The sequence below is a fragment of the Chelonia mydas genome, chromosome 13 (assembly GCF_015237465.2).
Source record: "Chelonia mydas isolate rCheMyd1 chromosome 13, rCheMyd1.pri.v2, whole genome shotgun sequence".
In the NCBI taxonomy this organism is placed as follows: Eukaryota; Metazoa; Chordata; order Testudines; family Cheloniidae; genus Chelonia; species Chelonia mydas.
The window spans coordinates 30497643-30521658 of record NC_051253.2 but is presented as its reverse complement, the minus strand read 5'-3'; the positions used below and the strand labels follow the sequence as shown (position 1 = coordinate 30521658).

Genomic DNA, 24016 nt, shown 5'->3' with positions numbered 1-24016 from the left:
GGGAGGTGGCAAAGTTTGCAAACGATAATAAACTGCTCAAGATAGTTAAGACCAAAGCAGACTGTGAAGAACTTCAAAAAGATCTCACAAAACTAAGTGATTGGGCAACAAAATGGCAAATGAAATTTAATGTGGATAAATGTAAAGTAATGCACATTGGAAAAAATAACCCCAACTATACATACAATATGATGGGGGCTAATTTAGCTACAACTAATCAGGAAAGAGATCATGGAGTCGTCATGGATAGTTCTCTGAAGACATCCATGCAGTGTGCAGTGGCAGTCAAAAAAGCAAACAGGATGTTAGGAATCATTAAAAAAGGGATAGAGAATAAGACGGAGAATATCTTATTGCCTTTTTATAAATCCATGGTACCCCCACATCTTGAATACTGCATGCAGATGTGGTCTCATCGCAAAAAAGATATACTGGCATTAGAAAAGGTTCAGAGAAGGGCAACTAAAATGATTAGGGGTTTGGAACGGGTCCCATATGAGGAGACTTTGGTCTTTATTTAAAAACATATTAAACTTTGTAAAGCATCAGGGTACCCCTTCAGGGTTAAATGCTAAACTCCAAAGCCAACAACACTAATTACCTGTGTTTGGCAAAAAGGTCTGTCAGTTCTGCAACTTTGAATTAAAGATTCAAATGGATTTTTAGTGGCATTATTAAAACCAAAAGCAATTTATCTTAAACCTATAAAACAAGAGTTTTTACAAACCAGGTGTGTTGGTTTAGGTCCTTAGAACCTCACATATTTACACAATATGTTTACACACAGAGATAGAAACATACATATTCATGTAAATTGGATACAATTAACTTAGGCTTGAATAGAGACTGGGAGTGGCTAAGTCATTATGCAAGGTAACCTATTTCCCCTTGTTTTTTCCTACCCCTCCCCCCCATTCCTCAGACGTTCTTGTTAAACCCTGGATTTGTGCTGGAAATGGCCCACCTTGATTATCACACATATTGTAAGGAGAAAAAAGAAAAGGAGTACTTGTGGCACTTTAGAGACTAACCAATTTATTTGAGAATAAGCTTTCGTGAGCTACAGCTCACTTCATCAGATGCATCGAATACAGACTAACACGGCTGTTACTCTGAAACCTGTCATTGTAAGGAGAGTGATCACTTTAGATAAGCTATTACCAACAGGAGAGTGGGTTTGTTGGGGAGGGTGGGGAGAAAACCTGGATTTGTGCTGGAAATGGCCCACCTTGATTATCATACACATTGTAAGGAGAGTGATCGCTTTAGATAAGCTATTACCAGCAGGAGAGAGGGGTGGGGGGAGAGAAAACCTTTTGTAGTGATAAACACCCATTTTTTCATGGTTTGTGTGTATAAAAACATCTTCCGTATTTTGCACAGTATGCATCTGATGAAGTGAGCTGTAGCTCACGAAAGCTCATGCTCAAATAAATTGGTTAGTCTCTAAGGTGCCACAAGTACTCCTTTTCTTTTTTGCGAATACAGACTAATAAGGCTGTTACTCTGATACATACACATATTCTTTTTTCCACAACATCCCTTACACTGCTCTATGTTTACATAGCTGTACATAGATTAAATTCCCTTTATACATTTGGGGCAGTTAAGTTCCAACAGAAACCCCTTATGTTCTTTTAGCAAATTTAACTAAATTGTCCATAGTCAAATTATTTCAATCAGATTGTCTCTCTGCCTGGATTATTTACAGACATTCCTTTGGAAAAGGGCCCATTTTTCCTTCAGAATGGCTGCAATGAAACCAAGAATTGTTTTCCTATAACACTTTTCCTTTTTAACATTTTCACAATGTTCAACTGCTTAATTCCCTCCAGCCTCTGCAGAGTTAACTTCTCACTCTCTTTCCTTAAATAACTGGCATATCTCCCAAAATGATACCTTCATTAGCTTAGATTTCACCATTCCAAGTATTGTCCCAGGGATCTGAAATTCCCATTCGTGTACTTACTTTTTTTCTTACTCTTGCCACTATGCCCTCAGGGTTTCCAACCTGTTTTCCAATTTTTTTTATCTGTTGCCTGCCTGCTTGTCTGGGCCTGATCCTGCTTTCCTCACTGAACCGTCCCTTTTCGTGGACACAGGCTTTGTTCCACTACCAATTTAGCAAGGAGAGTGGGCTCCTCAACTAGCCGCCACCCCTCCTGGTCCCTTTCCTTAAACATTTCTTTCGAAATTGTGAAATCACCACAGTATCACTCACAAAAAATACTACACTGCCCAAACTCCTATATCCTTCAGAGTTTGGTTTAACAGAGCAAGATCTGTTTTAAAGGAGTAATCTCTTGAACAAAGTATCGTCTTTGGATTGCTTCCTTTTAAACGTTTCTTACACGGGTGCTACCACTATTTGCCTACACTCCTATGTCCTTCAGAGTTGGGTCTCACATAGAAAATACTGCCTGAACATATTTCTTTATTAATCTCTTTTACCTTTATAACTCTTCCATGCCCACATGCATGTTGGGACTTACACAACACAAAAGTTTATACCCACTAAAAATAACTCTGCCTGACAGAGCAGGAGGGGGAAACGCTAAGCCCCCCACCTTTGGGCTTGATCCTGCTATGACCAAGGGTATATTCACCTATGCAGTTTTTCCCCAACAGACAGATTGGAGCGAGGACTCTAACCCTCCTCCTATTGCCCAGCACTTCTATGGCCGGGGGTGTGCACACCTGAATGATCAATCACTTTATACATATGGTATACCTTTTAGCAATATTTAAAAGCATTTTCAACAATCACAGTGCATGTCTTCCCCCTTTCGCAATTCTCCACCAAAAATGTGACACTTATAAGAAACACATGGGATCTTTTTCAGGGAAAAGGCAATACGCTGTGTTTATTGAAAGTACAACAGTTAGCATATGCATTCAAGCTCTCTCTCTCACACACACACACACACGCGCGCACGCGCCCCTGTCCTGCAGATGGTCTTATAGTTACCAGTCTGTCGTAACTCGAGTCAATCTAATGGCCAGTTAGATTGAGCACGAGTGAGGAGCTGGGCTCTCTTGGTCCCAATCCAATGCTCTGAGGCTTTGCAGGACTAAACCCAGAGTTCTGTGGCAAAACACCCCAGCTTTATACTTGTAAATTCCCACTTTAGTCTATGGATTTTGCAATGTCATTCTGTAATTGTTAATCCTTAAGTGGTGTTAATTTTGGGGTTTTCCGCTGTTATCTCTTATTTGTTGTCTTGCCTTCAGGGGTGTTTGCCTCACCTCTGAGGTTGTCAATGCTGCTAACTCGTTTAGCATCAGATACAATTGATGTTTTCTGATTGTTTCCTGCTGTCTCTCCAAGTCTCTCACTTCTTCTTGACCATCTGGACATTTGTGATGGCTTTCACACTCCTCCTTAACCATGCACACATCCTTTACTCACACCAAACAAGTTTACAGAGAATTTGAGACAGGATTACATTTTAGAAAGGGTTATATGGTTACTAAGGGGTTTACAAAAGAATCTTGTACAACTTTGTTTGCAATGCAGATAAGAAACAAGACCTTACAGCGAAAACTATCATGAAAACTTATCCTAAAACGAAAGGTGACCATAATCAGCAATAAGGACTGTTCTGCTCTGTTCCTGCCTTAACATCAGTTCAGAAACAGGCAGCCTGGCTGATGTGTTTTTTCCAGTGACCCAGGGTCTTCCCTTCCTGCTATCCAGTCAGGGTGGCCGGCAGAATACAATCAAATCATATCAGACATCAATACATTTAATGCATGCTACATTATTATCCTTTATTCTAAGTCATACAAAGATAAAATCCTACTACTACAGGCGGCCCCCCCGGGTGTTCACCAAGTGTATGGCAGTCTTGGCAGCCTTCCTCTGCAAACGTTAGGTGCAAGCGTTCCTGTACCTAGACGACTGTCTCATCAAGGCCGAGTCCCAAGTACAGGCTGCAAAGCATGTGTTCCTGGCCAGGGCCACGTCCCACAGTCTGGGACGCATATTGAATGTGCCCAAATCCACACCGGTCCCGACACAGAGAATAGAATTCATAGGGGCTCTCTTGAACTCCACGTAAGCCAGGGCGTTCCTGCCCAAGCCATGCTTCCAAGCACTCACGGACATTATCGAAAACCTTCGCCAGTTTCCCACAATGATGGCCAGAAATTGCACGGAACTATTGGGGCATATGGCAGCCTGCACATACGTGGTCCAGCACGCCAGGTTACAGCTTCGGCCCCTCCAGGTGTGTTTCAAGCGGGTGCACAAGCCAGGCAGTGATAGTTACCCTCCCACCTCGCACTCTCGAGTCTCTCCGCTGGTGGCTGCTGCCACAAGTGATTTGTGCAGGAGTACCCTTTGCCAACCTGCATCCTACGCTATCGCTGGTCATGGACGCCTTGACGCTTGGTTGGGAGGGCGCACCTGGGCAATATCAGAACCCAGGGCCTATGGTCCCAGGCAGAACTATCACTGCATAGCAACGTAAGGGAGCTGAGGGTGGTTTGTCTGGCAGGCCAAGCTTTCCAGGCCCACCTGCAGGGCACATGCGTATCGGTGCTGACGGACAATACTGCAGCGACGTTCTATATGAACGGGGTGGTGCTCGCTCCTCTTCCCTGTGCCAGGAGGCCCTCAAACTTGGGATTTTTGCATCACCCACTCGATACATCTAGAGGCGTCGCACCTTCCGGGAGTGCAACATGAGCTAGCTGACCACCTCAGCTGCTCATTTCACGGTCACGAATGGTCCCTCAGGCCAGACATCACGGTCTTGCTTTTCCAGAGGTGGGGCTCTCCCCACATAGACCTGTTTGCGATGTAGAGCTACGGGAAGAGTCAGCGGTTCTGCTCTTTCCTGAACCACAGCCTTTCACCTTTCGTAGATGGGTCACCTGCTGTATGCGTTTCTGCCCTTCCCTCTCATACACAGAGTCCTCCTTAAGACTCCCTGGGATGGGGCTTCCTTGATCCTCATAGTGCCAGCATGGCCCCGGCAGCACTGATTCACCATGATGTCGAACCTCTCCGTGGACAGAGCAGTGGCGCTTCCTGTGTGCCCGACCCTCATCACACAGGACCACAGCCGTCTGCAACACCCCAAGCTGGAGTCCCTCCACCTCACGGTGTGGAAACTCAATGGCTGAACCCTCTTGAGCTTCAGCGTTCAGATCCAGTGAGGGAGGTCCTGCTGGGAAGTAGGAAACCCTCCACTCATGCCACGTACCTGGCAAAGTGGAAGCATTTTTCCATCTGGTCTCGGCAAAGGGGAACCGAACCGCAGCTAGCATCAATTCCCCTTATTTTGGACTACCTGTTATACCTTAAGCAGCAGGGGTTGGCAATATCAATGCCAGGAGGAATCTTGCCATTTAGGCAGAATGGCTTAAATCACCTCTTGAAACCAAACAGAAATCCTTCAAAAACTGGAAATCTGACCCTAGTGAAGCCAATAAGCAGAAGCACAAATTACAGCAGGCGATAGGTCAGAGTGAAATAAGAAGACTAAGATGGATTTTTGAAAAGCAAACAGTGAAAAATTCACGTGTATCAAAAGAAGAACTCCTACAAAAGAATAGGTGGGTGTCTGGGATATCTAAGTTTAAAAGTGCAATTAAGAAAGAGAAGGGTGTTTCTGAGAAATGAAATATTTTGCATCAGTCTTCACCACAGAGGATGTTCGCAAGATGCTTTCCCCAGGGCTGCTTTTTCTGGTAATAAGCATGAAGCAGTAGCAGAAACTGAGGTGAAGTATTAGTGCTGGAATAAACTGGTAATTTAAAAAACGTGAAATCATCACGCCCTGATGGTTACATCTGAGAGTTCTGAAGGAGCCTATCAGAGCTACTTGCAAAACCATATAATCTCACTAAAAAGAGTTACGAGACCAGAGGATTGGTGAGCAACATGAAAAGGCAAATGTGGGATGCAATCATAAAGAATTAATGAATGGCAGCATTATTAATGTTAGTCAACGTGGTTTCATGGAAAATAGCTCTTATCAAACAAGTGGGGTTTTTGTTAGCTGGTGGATATTCCAATACTTAGATTTACCAAATCAGCATAAAACAGCTTCTCTAATATTTCCCTGGTTACCCAGAAGCCAACAACACAGCTCCCTTAAAGTGATCCAGCCTCAGGTCTCCATCCAGGTACCTAAGTCAAATATAACAAGGAGTCCGGTGGCACTAAAAGACTAACAGATTTATTTGAGCATAAGTTTTAGTGGGTAAAAACCTCACTTCTTCAGCTGCATGGAATGAAAGTTACAGATGCAGACAGAAATATACTGACAGACACATGAAGAGAAGGGAGTTACCTCACAAGTGGAGAACCAGTGTTGACAGGGCCAGTTCGATCAGGGTGGATGTAGTCCACTCCCAACAATAGATGAGGAGGTGTCAATTCCAGGAGGGGGTCATAGTCGTGTGTGTGGGGTCATCTCCCCAGGGGAGGGAAGGGGCCAGAAAGGGGCGGGGGTCAGCTCCACGGGGGAGGGTGGGAGAGGGGCTGGGGGGGGGAGGGGCACAACTCTGCCCAGGACGGAGGGAGCAGGAGACGGGTTGTGGGGGGGGTCATCTCCACACGGGAGGGAGGGACAAAGAGAGGGGCTGGGGGGGGCAGCTCCATGTGGGAGGGAGACAGGGGGATTGGGGGGAAGGTTGTGCAGGAGGGAGGGTGCAGGAGAGGGGTTGGGGGGGGCAACTCCGTGCAGGAAGGAGATGTGCTGGCGATGCAGCTCCGCACAGGAGCGAGGGGGAGCGGGTTCCACACAGGGGCAATATGCTCAGTGCTCTCCTGCCTCGGCTTTGCCAGGGGGTGGGGGTATCGGAGGGAAGAGGAAGGGCAGGGCGGGTCCGGAGTTCCTGCCTTTGGGGAGGCAGCCCAACTAGCCAGGGCCCTGTGGGCCCATACTGTAAACACACGCTCTGACTGGTCTGAATTTCACCTAGGGTTGCCAAGTGTCTAATTGCTCAAACCCAAACACCCTTGCCCTGCCCTTCCTCTGCCCCGCCCCTTCTCTGAGGCCCTGCCCCCACTCACACCATCTTCCCTCCCACCATCACTGGCTCGCCCCCACCCTCACTCACTTTCACCAGGCTGGGGCAGGGGGTTCAGAGAGTGGGAGTGGGCTCCAAGCTGAGCCTGGGGTTGGGGTGCAGGAGGGGGTGCCAGGTGTGAGCTCTGGGAGGGAGTTTGGGTGCAGGAGGGGGCCCACGCCTGGGGTGCGGGAGGGGTTGAGGAGTGCAGGCTCTGGCCAGGTGGTGCTTACTTTGAGTGGCTCCCAGATGCGGCCAGCATGGCCGGCTGTGTGTGGAGAACCCCTGGCCACCCCTGCGCCTAGAAGCCAGACGTGCCAGCCACTTCTGGGAACTGTGTGGAGCCGGGGTAGGCAGGGAGCCTGCCTTAGCCCCACTGCACTGCTGGCTGGACTTTTAGCGGCCTATTAAAATCTCCCGGATTGGCTGCAGTAGCCACTAGGAGAGTGATTCTGGGAGATGCCCGGCCAAGCCAGGATGGTTGGCAGCCCTAATTGCCCCCAAGAACGAAGAGAGCTCCGTAATCCCCAGTATGGGAAACGGCAGCACTGGCTGAGGTCAGCAGGGGCCAGGCTGCACCGAGCCTGACGAAGAGCGGGACCAGAAAGCTGGAGGCATACCTGGCTTAAGGGAGCACTTGTGACCTGCCTGATAATGGGTTTCTCAATTCTTGACTCTAATGGTTAATGTCAAAACTCTGTTGGATTTTTCTTTTGTCCCAGCCTGGTAGGAAAAGCCCAGGAGTCTGAGGGCTCTATGGAAGCTGTGGAGGAGAGAGCAACTCCCCGACAGCCATAAGGCGAAGGCCTTGGGCTCGCCCTTGCCAGAACCCAGGAGCGAGCACTTTTCGCAGCCCTTAGCCCAAACCTCAGCCAGTTTTTCACATGCTGATTTTGCATGAAATCAGGAAATGCAGCCTCTACACAGCGTATTGGATACATTTCATGAGCTAAACTGCGTGAATGTCCTGCCCTGGGGCCATTACCTGCCAGGGGGTGGGGGTGGGGTGTGCTGGTGCCATTGCCACACGACACAGCTCAGTTATTCAATATTTGCATTTTATTTCAGTTGACAGATACAGCCCAGTAGTTGGGGGCCATTTCCTGGCCTCAGGCTCATGGCACCTCTAGTTTATGAACTGTTTGGGCCAGGCCAGTGTTTTACAGGGCTGCATGGCCTGGCTTTAGGGGAGCTTGTCTCTGCACCAGGTGCGGAGAGAGACTTGTCTTTCGCTGCTGCAGGCGCAAGATGACAGGCTGACATCAGACACATGGGAGCGTGCAGTTGGCGATGGCCCCAGCTCTCTGTGCAAACCCTAGCCCTTGCTGGTGCTCGGAGGGCCCGTGAGGCCAGAGTCGGCAGAGCTGTGCATGGACCATGCAGGTCAGGACTGAGGGGCGCAGGCTGATTCTGGCCCATCGCTGTCTGTTATATTCAGTGTTAGGCAGGGCCAGTCCGTCACCTTCACTGGCATCGAACTCTCTTACACACAGCACATAACAGGGCCTCTGTGCATTATAATTCACCAAAAACTCCTCTTCCGAGCAAGTCCTTTCCATCTGGCCACTGGACCCAGGGTGCTGGGCCCGGTAAGGTGCCCTCAGAGGCTGCCTGCAGGCTGGGATTTCCAGGCAGCAGCTTACTCGGCCAAAGCCTCCAGCACTGGAGGTGAGAGAGTGACCCCGAGCAGCAGGTGCTAGGTTCCTTGTGGTGAGCAGTGGATCCAGGCCCAGCTGGGCCTGAGTCAGACCCAAAGCACCAAGACCTCCCCACCCAACCAGCCACCCAGCTGGGTGGAAGCATGAGACAAGGCCAGCCGGGGGACAGCTCAGAGCAGTGGTGCTGCAATAAATTACTTTGCAGAAGGGAAATAATTTATATGGTGCGTGTGTGGGGTGAAAGTCCAGGGGCAGGGGAAGCAGCTTGGTTGGCTGAGACTGCAGCCCCGCAGTCCCTGGTGCCATGTGCTGGGTACGGCACCCTCAGGTGCTCTTCCACAGACTGCCCTTCTCCGGGGGCAGCTCTTCCGTCAGAAAGAGGTAGGAGCTGATGGCTTCCCGCAGGCCCAGGCTGACTGGGGACTCCCCCTCTGTGGGCGGAGCCTCCGATAACAGGGCCGAGCTACAGACAGAAGAGAGGCATGCTTAGGACAGTCACGCTATTCACCAGCAGCCTGGCACCCGCCAGACCTGGCCCTGCCCCCCGCTCTAGCCAGTGTCAGCATCGCTGGCACCAAGGCTAAGCACCAGCCTAGAGGCAGACAGGTCCCAGCCTGAGCTGCTGTGTCCCCTTGTGTCTGATGGGTCCTTGGAGGCCCCTCCCTGCTCAGCACCCAGACCCTGGGGAGCCGTGCAGCCTAGATCCTGCACCCAGATGGACCAGGAGTGGGCAGGGGGGCATTGCAGGTCCCCCCACAGCAGGGCTCTCCCCCCCCCCAATGCACAACGAGGTCTCCACTCCTGCCATCCCAAAGAGCCGTGGAACCGTTCCAGCCCCCGCCCGAGTGGGGCGGCACCCTTTCCTGCCAGCAGCTTCCTACCTGTCGAGCTCCTGCCAGTTGAGAGCCGATTTCTTGATGACCACAGGTGGCGCCAGGTTCTGGGCTGGGGCTCGCACGGCTCCTTGGGTGAAGCACGGCTCCTTGAGGAGGCAGCACAACCCATCCCCGATTTCTGGGGCAGAGACACAGGGAGCATCAGCAATAGTGTCCCATTCACCTGCCCCTGGGGCATGCACACCCTGCGTGCATCCCAGACACACGCTCCTCTGCTGGGGTGCCAGCTGCACTGACAGGCCGCCCGGCTGCAGGATGGCGCCCTGCTCACACCAAGGGGCAGCTGGAAATGAGCAGAGCCGGCCCGTGAGCGCTGCTGCTCGGGGTCAAGTAGTGCAGGCTGCTCGTTGCTGGGCGGCTTGGAGCACTCTGCCAAGCGGCGCTGGGCTGCTGGACCACACCCAGCACCCCGGGCCTGCTTTCAGACACAGCTCTGCAGCCGTGACCCCTGCAAGTCACGCGCACAGTGGGACTGGCTTGGGGCAAGCAGGGAGGAGCATGCAGCCCCCCAAGTACATCGGGGGCAGCGCAGTCAGATGTGGCCAAGTCTGGCTCTGGGCTGCATGCTCCTCACTGGAGCATGAGCAGTAGGGCCCATGGTGTGGCCCTGCCACTGGGAGGGGGGAAAGGTACTGAGGGGTGTTACCAACCCGGGGCACTTACGCCTGCTCCAGGCAGCACCATCCCTAAAGACAAGGGCCTATTCCCGGATTCATGGCACCCCTGCCCCCCACCCCAATAAAATGGGGCTAAGAGCCCAGGCTGGGTAGGAATTGGGGAGCTGGGGCTGCCACCCCAGTCCCTGCGCTCTGGCTGTCCTGGGGCAAGGTTGGCACCCCGAGCTCCTTGGTGAGTCTCCCTTTCTCCCCCCACCACAGCGTCCGTGGGGGCCTGCAGGCCCCGGGCTGCGCACATTGACGGCTGCTTCCCACTGGGGCAGGGGCTCGTTAGAACCTGGGCTGTTACCGGAGTAATAGTCCACCAGGGCCTGCAGGCTGGGGAAGGTGAGGCGTGGGGCGATGTAGAGCCAGCTGTTCTCCAGGCGGTTGATGCGATAGTGTTTGACGGCGTCCCAGGAGGAGTGGTTGGTGTGCCTGACCGACAAGGAGTAGCAGCCTGCAAGGGGAGCAGTCATGACCCAGTGCCCTGGCTCCAGCACACTGCCACGGCCGGGGACACAGCTCGGAGTTGGGGCAGGGGCCTCCTGTCACACCAGCACGTCGGCTTCATTGCAACTGCACTGGACCCAACCCCATGGCAGCAGGCCCCAGCCCAAGCAGCCCCTGGGGGTTAGGACCATTCAGATTAGGGTGGAGCCCTGTGTTTGTGCTCAATACTGAACGCTGATTGGTGCGGGGAACAGACTTATTGGGCACATCAGCCAATTGACAGCAGCAAAATGGGATTTTCACAAGCTGGGGTCTGACTGGCCCATGTTCTGCACCACAAGCCAAGCTGATTAGTTGCTGGACAGCCATGGGGCTGATGGCCTAGATAGGCTTTGCCGCCCTTACGCCTCCCCTCCCTCTTGCCCCCTCATCAGGCAAAGTGCGAGATCCCCTTGTCCTTGGAATACCTGCTCCAGAGTGCCTGAGCCTGGGGCCCAGAGCCAGCCGGCTGCCTGGCCTGGGCTGTGTGCTTGGCCCAGGGAGCCCTGCCTGCGGGAAGCAGACTTGCACACTGGCCAGCCCGGTGGTGGGGTCGCTTTCCTGTCACGGCACGCACAGCAAGGTTTTCAGTTCCTAAGCTGGTAACTGAATGCTGCAGGAAGCTTTCTGCCTGGGGGCAGTGGGGAGCGGGGGGAGGGAAGTGTGACACAAACCCAGTGTACTCAGGAAACCGCTGGGCTTGTCAGCGAGCTAAAGCTGCAGGTGCGAGTGATCGGAGATAAGGCCAGTGCACTACACATTGCCGTCATGTGCACCGCAGATGAGGCTGGAGGCCTCAGTAAATAACACATTGAATTCAGCCCTTGAAACCGTTGGTCCTCTGGCCCCTGAGCCAGCAGGCGCCTGCTTCCTACCGTGAGTGGCCCTGGGGAAGGCAGCAGGAGCCGTGAGTACGACACGCAGCAGCTGATGTGTGCAGGGGCAGGCTTCCACTTCTAAAGAGCTTGTGCTTTAGCATCCAGCGCTTCCTTTGGGCCAGCTGGGACCGAACCGTCCTGGGCCGCTCTGCCCGGGCCTGACTCAGCTCTGCCCTGCTGGGCTGTCACTACACAGACCTAGCGCTTTGGCATAGTGCCAGTGCGGGCAGAAAGCCAGCCCCTGCCTTGGATCGCCAATGATCGACTTAGCAGGCCTTTTAGGGAAAGGTACAGGTCCAGTTCTGGGCCCCAGCCCTGCTCCACGAGCTGCGAGGGGGAGCTAACATTTTAAGGGGGCCCAGGATTGTCAGTGAAATCTTTCTTTGTGCCCCGGGGCCGCTCTAAGTTATGCTGGGGCCATTTCAGCCCCAGCCCGCTGCAGGAGCGCAGACCTGGAAAGGCACCAACATCACACCTGAGAGCAGGGATCTGACCTCAGTGGAAACAGGTGCGCGGCTGCCTCGCAGAGCCGTGCCCCACCAAACAGCCGCCGCAACGGGTGAACTTCCCCTCACACCAGCCCTCCCTTTCGCATGCAGCCCCAAGCAGCGAGCAGCAAAGGCCCACCCCCAGGCTCTGTGCTCCCACGGGGGGCGGGGGGGGGGGGCAGTTTGGCGGCTGTGTGTATCAACGAGCAGCCTTTTAGCAGCAATTCCGACAGTAGCTGAGGCTCTCATGCACTTGGGCCCTGAGAGCCCTTTGCCCCGTCTCTGTCATTCCCCACAAGAGTGGCCAGGCGCCTTCTGGGGAGAGGCCAGGATGGGCTGGGGGTGCACAGCAATTCCCTGCTTAGGCGCCAGGCTGTGCCCAAAAACAGGCACCAGCCGAGGCTAGACTCTGTCCTGAGCCATATTGATGGCAGCAGCCCAGAAATCTCCGTGACCCTGGAGCCCTTCCCCCGTCAGGGACAGCCTGGGCATGGCAGGAGGCGCTGTGGGGTGAGCTCTGGGGCTGGGACACTGCCCAAATGTGAGGCTGGCAGCCTCAGGGTGGGCATATGGGTGGGGCAGTGCCCAGGCATCTCGCTGCAGGGCTCCTGCTCACTAAGAGGAACCAGCCCCGTGGTTCCTGGCCCCTCTGCTCCAGCCCGGCTGGCAGGTGGTGGGCTCTTGGCAGCAGCTCTGTGGAGTTACTTACCTTGCCTGGTCTGGCTCTCCCGGATCAGGAAGGAACCGCTGCGGTTGCATGGCAGAAGCAGCAGTTCCTCGGCTTTCTCCCGGCTAACGCCCTCATACAGCCACCTGGCAGCAATGACAGGACGCTGAGCACTGGGGGTTGGCAGCAGGCAGCCCCACTCCTACGCCATCCCAGCGCCCCGCCCTACTGCGGAGCTGCCCTCCAGGGCAGGCAAGGCTCAGCCCTCCCCCACTATGAGGACAGCCCTGCCTTGGCAGGGGACGGACTGCAGGGTAGACTGCGTGGTCCCATTCCTGGCTCCCACCCGAGCCACATGTTCCCTGGGGCCCAGACTCATGGCCAGGCTGTTCGTTACACGTGGCCCAGGCTTCCTCTGGGGGGAATCACACCGTGGGACGACTTCACCCGGCAGCGCAAGGCAGCTGCCTCCCGGCTGGACCGGCTGCACTGGCTGATGGCACACAGCAACACCGCGTGGGCTTGGAGACCGGCAGCGAAAAGCAACACTGCCAGGAAGGGGTGGTGGGTGGTAGGAAGGTGGACAGGCCAGGCCAGCACTGTTACACCGTCCCCCTACACAGGAACCCCAAGGTGCCTTCCATGCCCACACGCGGTCAGGACTCAATGGCCCAGTGGCCAGGGCGTAACATGGGCTCCAGGAAGCTAACTCCGGTGTTCAGACTAGCCAAGAACCCAACTCGTCAGGCTGCGTCTTCCTGGAGCGCCGGCCCGGCCCCCTGTCAGCACCACACAGCCCCCGGCACCACGCTGAGGCTTCAGCAACACCACTGCCACGGTACAAATGCCAAAGCGTGTTCTGGAGAATCGCCGCAAAGGGGCCGGGAGCAGGGCTGACTGGCTTGACGCTGGTTTTGCCTCCAGTGGGGCCCGTGTTCTGCATTTCAGCCCCAGCTCTGTTCAAAGGAGCAGGAGACAATAGCTGGGGGGAGGGGAGAGGAAGCTGTGGCTCAGCGGGTGTCGCTCAGGGGGTCTCAGCTGCATCAGGAAGCCTGTGGGGGCACGTGCAGCTCCCTGCCACCTGCGCAGCAGAGTTTGCCACACGCTCAGCTCTAGGGCTGCCTGTGCTTCACCTGGAGCCCGACCCCCTCCACCACATCCCAGCTGACCCTCCGACAGCCGCTGGGTGGCCCCTGCATGCGCCAGCCTCACTCCGGGGACAGGCCCCATCTCAGCCCCCCATGCCCTGAGCCCATTGCAGGGATGGGAGGGGTGGCCTGGAGCATGGGGGCTGCCTCCCCACCTCCCTAGCTCTGCATCCGTGAGGCACCTAGGTGGGGCTCTGGGCCCCAGCATTGCCTGAGTGCACTGAGCCCATGGGTACCTACGGCCTGCAGAGCCCCAGGTCTTATTGGAAAAACCCGGGAAGTGGGTGGGCGCAAGCCCACCCACTGCTAAAGGCCCCTCCACCAGCCTAGCGGGAGGGACCACTGGACCCAGGGACCAACAGATTACGGGGGACAACTAATGAAAAACAGACCGGAGTGAGGGTCAGAGGTTCAAAATGAGGATACCGGATGAGGACACCGAGCAGAGACGTTCCAGCCCCGCTGCCTGTCTGGCACAGCCCCACGGGGTGACTCACCCTGCCTGGAAACACCCAGCAGTAACGTTACTCTCTTGTGCATTCCCACCGCTGTTTGCAGGAGTGCCTTCCTGTGTCTCTGCATCATCCGGCTCCAGGAGCCCTGGCCCCGCACTGCCGTGATACAGCACTAAACAACAGCACTGATAACGCCAGGCCCGTGGGCTCCTACCTGTGCCACACCTTCGCCACGTGGCTGCTGGGGACCGAACACTCCTTGCCGGTGGCTAGCGACACCACGTTCCACCATTCCCCATCCCTGTAAGAGAGAAGAGTTTCCAGGAATGCCACGGCCACTTGCCTCCAACCAAGGCCCCTGGCTGGGCTGGGCTGGTAGCCCCGCAGCTCCTTGCATGGGTTGACTCCCTCCCCCTCCAACGTACAGCCAGCCATCTCAGCCCACTGAGCTCACCAAGGGCCTCTTTGTTGCTGTGTCCTGAGTTTCTGAGGGCTCCTGAAATCAAAGCACTGGGGCTCGATTCCATGGGAGCTTGAAACGTGCCTGCAGGGCACAGCTCCCCACACAGCCAGATGCCGTTCCCGTGGGGCACGAGGCTTGCCGGGAGCCAGGAATGGGTCAGCAGAGGCTGCTCCCCTGTGATGGCTCCGCGTCCTGGCACCTGACAGAGAGCAGAGCCCCGTGTGAGCCCCAGGTCAGAGGCAGGCTCCAGCACATGTCCCTGCAGGCAGGATTGCAGGGCATGGGAAATACACGACAAGAGCCTCTCCTAGGGCGCCCCAGGGCCCGGGGAAGCCAGAGGCTGTAGCACTGGCTGCTGTGGCCATGTGTTGAGAGGCCATGCGTCTCTGGGGGGGGCAGAGCCCCTATGTGCCAACCTGGTTCAGCCTGGCACAGTAATAATGAGGGCTCAGGCACAGCCTGGTGAGCACCCCAGTGCTGGGGAGGCCTCAGTCTCCTGTCCGGCCCCTGGGGTGGCACTTGGGGCTTAGCCCTGGGCAGCCAGGCTGCTCCCACGTGGGACTTACTCAGAGAGGACGTTCAGCTGCTCTCCTGGTCTCAGGATGGTCTCCACCTCCCCACCCGCGGGGAAAGAGCACAAGGCAACTGCCATGTAGCTGTTCAGACCTGCCGAGAGACCATAGCACCTCAGAGCACAGCACTGCCCTTCCCCACCCATGGGGGCACGCCCGTGGCCTGGCGAGAGGGGCAGAGCAGTGCCGGGGTGAGCAGGCCCGTGGCTCCCAGCGGGTGCCCAGAGAAGGGGTATGTGCAGGAACAGCTTTTGTGGTGTGTTGACTCTTGTGGGAGGTCATGTTTTCTTTCGAGCCCCAGATCCCAGAGCCAGGGGTGCTGGAGAATCGGAGCTTTCAGGAAAAAGAGTCAGTGGCCAGCCCCAAAGTCCAGAAAGCACAGCCCCAAAGCCGGAGAGTGCAACCCCCCGCAAGCCACAGAGCGTGACCCCAGAAGCCGGAGAGCGCAACCCCGCAAGTCAGAGAGTGCAGCCCTGAAGCTGGAGTGCACCCCCCCCCCCAAGCCAGAGAGCATGGTCCCTCCCACCTCAGAAAGTTACAGACAAAGACATCCTCCCACCCAACTATTAGGATTTTTTTTTAAAATTGAAAGATTTTAAGCCAATCTCATGCTTTTTTGGGGCCTGGCTGTGAGGTTTGCGTGCGTGAGGCCAGCAGCACAGCACTATCCCCCACTGCAGGGGTCTTGCTGGGATTTATACCCCGCACCCATGCAACCTCAGTGGGGGTGAGTCAGCCTCATGCTCGGCCCCTTGCGTTTGGCACTGTGGGACTTGCCCAGTTGCAGGGTCTATAGGTGACCACTGGATGGCACTGTGCTGGGTCAGGGTTTCTAGCAGTGCTGGGGGAAGGGTGGGATGTCTGCTCTGCACTGTACAGTACTTCCCCAGAGGCCTTGGTTCCAGGCCCAGCCAACCACGAGTCACTCGGGTTTTGCTCATGCCCATGAGTTCATAGAATCATAGAATATCAGGGTTGGAAGGGACCTCAGGAGGTCATCTAGTCCAACCCCCTGCTCAGAGCAGGACCAACCCCAACTAAACCATCCCAGCCAGGGCTTTGTCAAGCCTGACCTTAAAAATATCTAAGGAAGGAGATTCCACCACCTCCCTAGGTAATCCATTCCAGTGCTTCACCACCCTCCTAGTGAAATAGTGTTTCCTAATATCCAACCTAGACCTCCCCCACTGCAACTTGAGACCATTGCTCCTTGTCCTGTCCTCTGCCACCTCTGAGAACAGTCTAGATCCATCCTCTTTGGAACCCCCCTTCAAGTAGTTGAAGGCTGCTATCAAATCCCCCCTCACTCTTCTCTTCTGCAGACTAAATCATCCCTCAGCCTCTCCTCGTAAATCATGTGTCCCATCTCCCTGATCATTTTTGTTGCCCTCCGCTGGACTCTCTCCAATTTGTCCACATCCTTTCTGTAGCTGAGGCCCCAAAACTGGACGCAGTACTCCAGATGTGCCCCCCCAGTGCTGAACAGAGGGGGAATAGAATTGCCTGTTTGGAGCACAGCCTGGATTGCTGGAGCAGGTTGGCTCAGCTGAAGCCAAGCCCCCCAGTGCCCCAGGTGCTCTCAGACCCCGCTGGGAAAGCCAAGAACCAGCCTGTTTTCTCCTCGCGCTCTGCCTGTGGGCCTCGCCGACAGGCTCTGCATGCTCCTGCCAGCCCAGCTCTCCCGGGGCACTCCCTGGCTCAGACACAGGGCCCCAGTGCAAACGGGGCAGGAGTCGTGTGAAATGCAGCCCTCGTTCTGTGCAGGGAGAGGTGCCAGCCTTTCCTGCCAGCCTCACTCCTCCCAGACTGAGCCTGTGCTGGGTGCCTCAGTGCCAGGCCAGAGCAGTGGATGGACACTGTTGGGCTCCTAGCAAAGGACACCCCGTAAGTGCGCAGCAGCACAGGGAGGGAAGAGGAGCCTTGTGCAAACCAGCCAGGAGAAACGAGAAGGTCACCAGTGCTCCAGGGGCCTGCAGCCTTGGCATCTTGCCAGCCCTTCCCCACGCTAAAGACAACTGCTCGGTGCCCTGTCCTGCTCCTCCATGCTGGAGAAGCCGGGTCTGGCCACTGGGCAGCCAGGCCCCTGCCCCCCTCGCTGCTGGAGGACATGGCAGGGTCTCTGGCGGCTTTGAACAGTGACGCTGCACAGGCTGGAACCTGAGCCACGCATGTCCTACCGGCAACGGAAGAGGCTGATTCCTAGGGCTCTGTGCTGAGCCAGCAGGCCGGGCACGATGGCAGGGTAGGCATAGAGCAGAAGGGGGGCTGCAGTGCCCCAGTGGGACGGATGCAGGATGGGGCTGTTCTGTATAGGCTGGGAACTCCGAGCCCACGTCTCACTGCTGCTCAGGGCTACAAAGGGGCCATGAGTCCTACCTGTCTGCACGGGGGCAGTGGCCTGCATGGCAGCAGCTGGGCTGGACTGAATGACAAGCTGCTTCGTCCTGCTGGGCAAACTTCCCATCACTCCTGGGCACCAGTGGGGCCTCAGCAAACAGCTCTGACCTTCTGCAGCAGGGAGAGAAAGCTGAAAAACCAAGGGACGGCTCAATGCTTGAGCTCATGGGCTGCTGCCTGCCCTGTTCCCTGTCCACCCCCGGTCTTGGGGGATCCCGGGCTGCCACCCCACACTGAGGGCTGCCCAGGGCACCCTGCTGCCCCTCAGTGAGGCTTTCAAATGGCCAACTGTCTCCCAGAGCCATATCCTGCTGGGGTGGGCGAGGGGCGTCCTTAGGATTTATGGGGCCCTACACAGTATTATTAAATGGGTGTCCCTATGCCTGATGGCAGCCCGAGCTCGCAGCCCAGCGGGGGGTGAGGAGGGATGAGACAGCAAAGGCTAAGGAGATGCCCGGCCCGCCTCACGGTGACAGAGTCACAGTTCCCCGCAGAGACCCCCATACCCTCTCCCTCACGCAGAATGGACATGCAGAGGTACCTAATTAAAAGCACTAAAAAGATCTAAGGGTGGCAATTTTGCAACAGAAAAGCTTCAAAAACAGACTCCAACGAGAAACTGCTGAGCTTGAATTAATATGCAAACTAGATACCACTAACTTGGGTTTGAATAGAGACTGGGAGTGGCTGGGTCATTACACTTATTGAAACTATTTCTTTAAGTTAAGTATCCTCACAGCTTCTTGTCAACTGTCTAAATGGGCCATCTTGATTATCACCACAAAAGTTTTTTTTCTCCTGCTGATAATAGCTCATCTTAACTAATTAGCCTCTCAGAGTTTGTGTGGTAACTTCCAACTTATCTGTACGTGTCTGTGTATATGTTCCATCTGATGAAGTGGGCTGTAGCCCACAAAAGCTTATGCTCTAGTAAATTTGTTAGTCTCGAAGGTGCCACAAGTCCTCCTGTTGTTTTTAAAAAATATGTTTCCAAAGATTTTAGGCATAACAAAGGGTTTTATATCTTACTAAAAGGTACTGATTTTTCCGGAGGGTTCTCTTAAAACTGGTTCATCAGATAGAAGTAAAGAAAGGGAAACTCCTTGTCCAGCTATCTGGAAGGAAAGGGGTGTTGTTCCTTTAAAGGCTCTCTTCAATGCGGGGAGGGGGAAGGGAAAGGGGGTGAAGGGAAAAAGGGATAGACAGAAAGGACAGGAAGACTTTGGAAGCATGTTTTTTTTTTTACTATAGTAATTAAAATATGTATTTTAGATAAGGGTGGTCTTTTGAAGGATTTATTTAAAAAACTCTTATGTCTGAAGATCCAAGCATTTAAGGCTATAGATGATTGTGCATCTAAAAATCTATGCAAGGATTTTTTAGGGATGTGCTTTTATAATCTTCACCAACACACTAATGAAATATTTTTAAAGCAAATTTTAAACTAAGGTCCTGTAGACTGACATGTTCTGAGTAAATATTACAGTCATGCACATCTCTTTTTGTCAGTAAATTCAGAAACTGACAGTATATACCCGGGGGTTGGCAAATGCCTGTTAAATGGCTTCATTACCCCTTGAATGGCTCTTTTAACAGTTTCAGTGGTGTGCTAATAGGTCTGGCATCTGGAGGCTTTTTCACTATTAACTACTAGATCCCCTCCCAAGGAAGACACCAGCCTGCAGCAGCCTGCTCTGGGAGCCTGCAGGAAGGGTTGGAACAGGGATAGGAAAGCCAGGAGGGTGGACACTAAGACTCACTGCTCAAATAAATTGGTTAGTCTCTAAGGTGCCACAAGTCCTCCTTTTCTTTTTGCGAATACAGACTAACACGGCTGCTACTCTGAAACCTGTCACTAAGACTCAGTGGTGCCCCAAATTTTCAGGTGCCCTACGCAGCTGCGTATGTTGCCTATGCCTGAGGACAGCCCTGGGGTGGGCCGTGCCCTGAGCTCTGCGCAGCCAGGTCTACATGGCATGACAGATGGTGGCCTGCTGGGGCTGGCTGCTCACCTTGGCTATTCACACACACCCGCCCATACAACCCCCCGCTCATTGGTGCGTTAGCCTCGGAGATGTTTATAAAATGGCCCCGTTTGGCTGTTACGTGTTGTGCCCTGGGCTCCAGCTGTCCTCTGGGCAACAGGTCTACTGGGCCCTCCGGACACTGGGGCCAACAGGGCCCACGGAGCCTTGTTTGGGTGGTTTTCCGTGTCGTTGCTCTTGGTTTAACCTGCAGCCCAGGTGCTGCACTGGGGCTGTTGAGTGGGGCTAACCAGCCCCAGCGTGTCGCAGGCTGGGTGGGCTTGGGAACGCTCTGAGCCCAGAGGCTCCTGCTGCAACACAAAGGGGAACTGGGGGCTTATGGCAGTAGGGCATCGCCCCAGAGTCATGCCAGGGAAGAGTTTGACGTATCTGGACAGGGCCTCCCGCGTTAACTGGGTCAGGGACGCCACAGCCCCACTGAGGCAGGCAGGCAGGCTGCGAGGTCAGGGCAGCCGGCTGGTGGGGAGAGCCGTATGAAACGGCCAGCACTGCATTCGCCCCTCCTAATGAGACCCAAGGGAATGGCTCAGGGCAGTGATCACGGGTGCCATGGAGATCTCATGCCTAAGAGCACCCCAGGATCCTGCCTGTCTGGGGTCATTGAAGATCCCAGAGTAATTCTTACAAGAGAGGGCTGGTGACCAACTGCCACTGTGGGGGTCTAGGCCCTGTGTAGCTAGCTGTCCCCCATTCCCAGCAGCGGCAGCTGGCCACGGCAGGCCACTTTGTCCTGTTGCTTGTGCACCAGAACCACCATTTAGCCCCTCGGGACATCGATTTCCCCTCCTGCCACCCCCCCCCCCCACCTCCAGTGCCAAACTGGGGTGTGGTGGTGCTGCAAGTTTTAGACGGCTGCTGCACTACACCCCAGAGGTGGCTGCATTTCAGTGGTGGGTGAAATGACCCCAATCTCACAGGGAGGGCTGTGAGCCTTAGTTCATCGCTGTTTGTAAAGGGCTTTGAGCGCCTGGGCTGAATGGGACGAGCACGTTATCACAGTGTACTATCGCACAGTCACGGCTCCCCCCGTTTCCTCTGGCAGAGCTCCGGGCCCCCGGCAAACGGGCTCCAACACGGCTACAGCAACTGAGCAGGGCACGTGTTGGCCCTGCTGCCCTGAGGAAGGGGCCTGGCGTGAGGGCTGACCAGCCTGCAGCTGCACGCTTTCCTTCCTTCCTCCTTAGGGCATCTGACAGCAGGCGGGAGGCAGGGTATTCGAAGCACCGTTTTCATTACATGCAGCCCATCAGCTCAGAACAGGCCCCTGGACCAGAGCTCGCCAGCCCCCAACAGCCCCCGCTTCCCCCAGCAGAAAAACTTGTCCCACTTACTTGACTCTCATCTCAACGAAGACGCGACGGGGCTCCTCAGAGCTTGGCAGATGCTGTGCTGAGTCTGCAGTGGCGCCCCTCCTGCTACGGCAGGCTGCCTAGGGCAGGAGTCACTCCAGTGCTGGGCAAAATCCACCTGCACACAGGGAGGCACCAGGATTCCTCTGAGCCCACCACTGCAGGCTCTCCCAGCTGCTGGCTCCCCTGTGCAGTGCAGAGCCCACCACTGCAGGCTCTCCCAGCTGCTGGCTCCCCTGTGCAGTGCAGAGCCCACCACTGCAGGCTCTCCCAGCTGCTGGCTCCCCTGTGCAGCGCAGAGCCCACCACTGCAGGCTCTCCCAGCTGCTGGCTCCCCTGTGCAGCGCAGAGCCCACCACTGCAGGCTCTCCCAGCTGCTGGATTATGCTGTTCAGAACCCCCCTGGCAGCAAGCCTGTGTCTCTCTCCTAGGTGCCGCTGTCCTCTGGTACTAGAAACTTCTGCGTAGCTTATTGCTGAGCATGAGTGTGAGGTGTGCGACAGGCGGGAGCTGGCGACCCGTTCACATTTCCTGTGATGTGCGCAAGTGCTGGAGAGGAGGCTGGCGTGCTCATTTCTGTTTCTGCTCAGAGAGCAGCTGCTTACAGCATCCTGTTTCCATGGGACAGGTGTCCCTGTGAATGGGACCAGACCCATATCTGCTGATGCTGGCTGGGGGTACTGGGGAAGGGTGCAGGGGCAAGACACCCTTCCTCTGGAGCCAGCCTTGAGAACATGGCTGGTCCGGAGCTGTCGGCACCAGCCAGCTGGTGAATTCCTCCCCGGGACTGGACTCGGGGTTTAAACACACACACATCTACAGGCATGCACATCTGAAACCCCCCCCCCTCCCCGTACAGGTACACACACCTGAACCCCTCCTCCCGTACAGGTATGTACACCTAAACTCCCCCCCATGTGTGACTGAACCCCTCCCCCCAGTACAGGTACAGACATCTGAACACACCCACTCATGTACAGGCATTTGCACATACACCCAAAAGTTTCAAACAGCCCCTTGGTTTCCTGGTGCGCGTATAAAATAACCTTGCAGGCATTTAGCCCCTTGGCTCCTCACCAGTCCAGCCCGCCTGCCCAAGCAGGAAAGCCCAGGGAGGGCACAGAGAGCCAGGCTGCTGACTGGCTCCTGCTGGCCCCCATACAAAGCAGGTGGAAATGCTCCTTGAGCGGCCTCCCCTCGCTCCCGTGCTTCACGCTGGCTTGGCACAGGGGTCAGCCGCTCTGTGCAGTGCCAGGCAGGGCAGCGTGAAGACCCCTGGACCAGCTGTGACCAGCTGGCCTTGGGCGCATGGGGTCAATTACCCATTTATTACCCGCTAACAGCTCGCTCCCTAACCAGATTCCGTGTTTGAGCCCTCCTGCCCGTCTGATAGCCCCCTCGTGCTTTGGTCCTGCCCCCAGCTCTGGCCTGAAGCAGGGCACTCTGGGTGCAGAGCCTCCACTGTAACGCACACGCCATGCTGCTCCAGCGGGGAGGAAGGGGCAGGCAGGAGGCACGGGCACAGTACTCCTGACTGATGGGCAATTGCCCCGGGCTCAGGGCAGCGATAACCCCCCCGTCAGTGGAAAAACAGTGGGCTGGTTCCAAGCAAGTCGGCACGCTGGGCTGTGGCTGCTGTGCAGGGCTGCTCAGCTCCCGGCTGCAGTGCAGGAGATCTTATCTGCCCCAGCACCGACACTAGCCTGCGTGTCACGGTGCCATCACCACACTCCAGCCCACGTGCTTACGCTGGAGAGGAGGAGGCAGCTTCATGGAAACTGTGTGACGGTGCCTGGGAGCTCTGAGCACGCACAGCCGCCAGCCAGTGGCCTGCTGGGCATTGGGGCAATTCACGAGAACCCCCCAACTCACGCAGGGCCCCGAGTCCCAGCAGTGCTGGCTCCTTGCCAAGCCCCTAGCCACAGGCCATTCTGCTCGCTGGTTCCAGCCGCTCCCTTGCTGAAGCTCTGGTGCAGACAGGCGCCAGGCTCCGTCGCTGCTCACAGGGGGCGTCCTCCGAACGTCTGCGTGAAGCTGGATATTGTGTTTGTGTGAGAGCAATGCGCACTGTGTGGTGGAGGCCGGGCTCAAAAGAGAGACAGCCCCACTGGCCGGGCGGTGACGTTCTGCAGGGCAATCCTGCTGTTCTGGAGGAAGTTACCTGCAACTGAAGGGCACGGACTGAAAGCACACACGACTTGCCCTCTCCTGGTTTTAGAAAACCTGGCCAATGATAGAGGAAGTAACAGACCAACTTCCCTAAGCCAGCTCCAGGACGGTGCCCCTGGGGACATAAGGAAGCATCCCAGGAGCATAGGGAATCCCAGACCAAGAGAGGCCAACAGTCCATTTAGTTTGGTATCCTTTAGCCAACAATGGCTAAGCCCAGATGCTACAGAGAAAGGTGCAAGGAGCCCATGGTGAAACTCCTTGTAACCCCATGAGAGGTCAGCGTGTGCCCTGGAGCTGCTATACCTCTGGTGCAGTGTCTGTGGCTGCTCTCATTATCCATATAAATGTCCAGTCTTTGCTCACTCCTGCTATGCTCTTGTGGCAATGAGTTCCACAGGCTGGTTACGTGGTGTGCTGAAACATATTTCCTTTCACGTGTTGCCTGCCAGTTTCATTGGGTGTCTCCTGCTTCTAGTGCAGTGGTTTTCACCCTTTTTTTTTTGTCTTCAAACCCCTAAAATTTTTTAAATGGAGGTGCAGAGCCCTTTGGAAATCTTAGACAGTCTGCAGACCCCCAGGGGTCCATGGACCACAGGTTGAAAAACAAAAACAAAAACGGTTACTCACCTCTCGTAACAGTTGTTCTTTGAGATGTGT

At 55.2% G+C, this 24016-nt stretch overlaps 1 protein-coding gene across 2 annotated transcripts; it reads right to left on the bottom strand.

The window, feature by feature from the left end:
- Window positions 1-8064: 8064 nt before the first annotated feature.
- Window positions 8065-23206, bottom strand: SLA2 (Src like adaptor 2). 2 transcript variants are annotated; one of them, XM_027828870.3, is made up of 8 exons: window positions 21170-23206; window positions 17773-17904; window positions 15391-15490; window positions 14576-14662; window positions 12801-12904; window positions 10544-10693; window positions 9563-9695; window positions 8065-9144 (listed from the first exon to the last, which is right to left on the bottom strand). In XM_027828870.3, the coding sequence occupies exons 2-8, from the start codon at window positions 17858-17860 to the stop codon at window positions 9006-9008; spliced, it is 801 nt and encodes a 266-aa protein (XP_027684671.2). In that variant the 5' UTR covers window positions 17861-17904; window positions 21170-23206; the 3' UTR covers window positions 8065-9005. The 2 variants fall into 2 exon arrangements, with proteins under 2 accessions (XP_027684671.2, XP_027684666.2); XM_027828865.3 differs by having other exon boundaries at window positions 17773-17923; window positions 21170-22879.
- Between the last annotated feature and the right edge of the window lie 810 nt (window positions 23207-24016).

Coding starts and splice junctions, on each gene's coding strand:
- SLA2 (XM_027828870.3), bottom strand. CDS start 17,860: ATGGGAAGTTTGCCCAGCAGGACGAAGCAGCTTGTCATTCAGTCCAGC. Junction 15,491..17,772: donor CACTGCCCCCGTGCAGACAG/GTAGGACTCATG, acceptor GTCTCTCGGCAG/GTCTGAACAGCTACATGGCA. Junction 9,145..9,562: donor AACTGGCAGGAGCTCGACAG/GTAGGAAGCTGC, acceptor TTCTGTCTGTAG/CTCGGCCCTGTTATCGGAGG.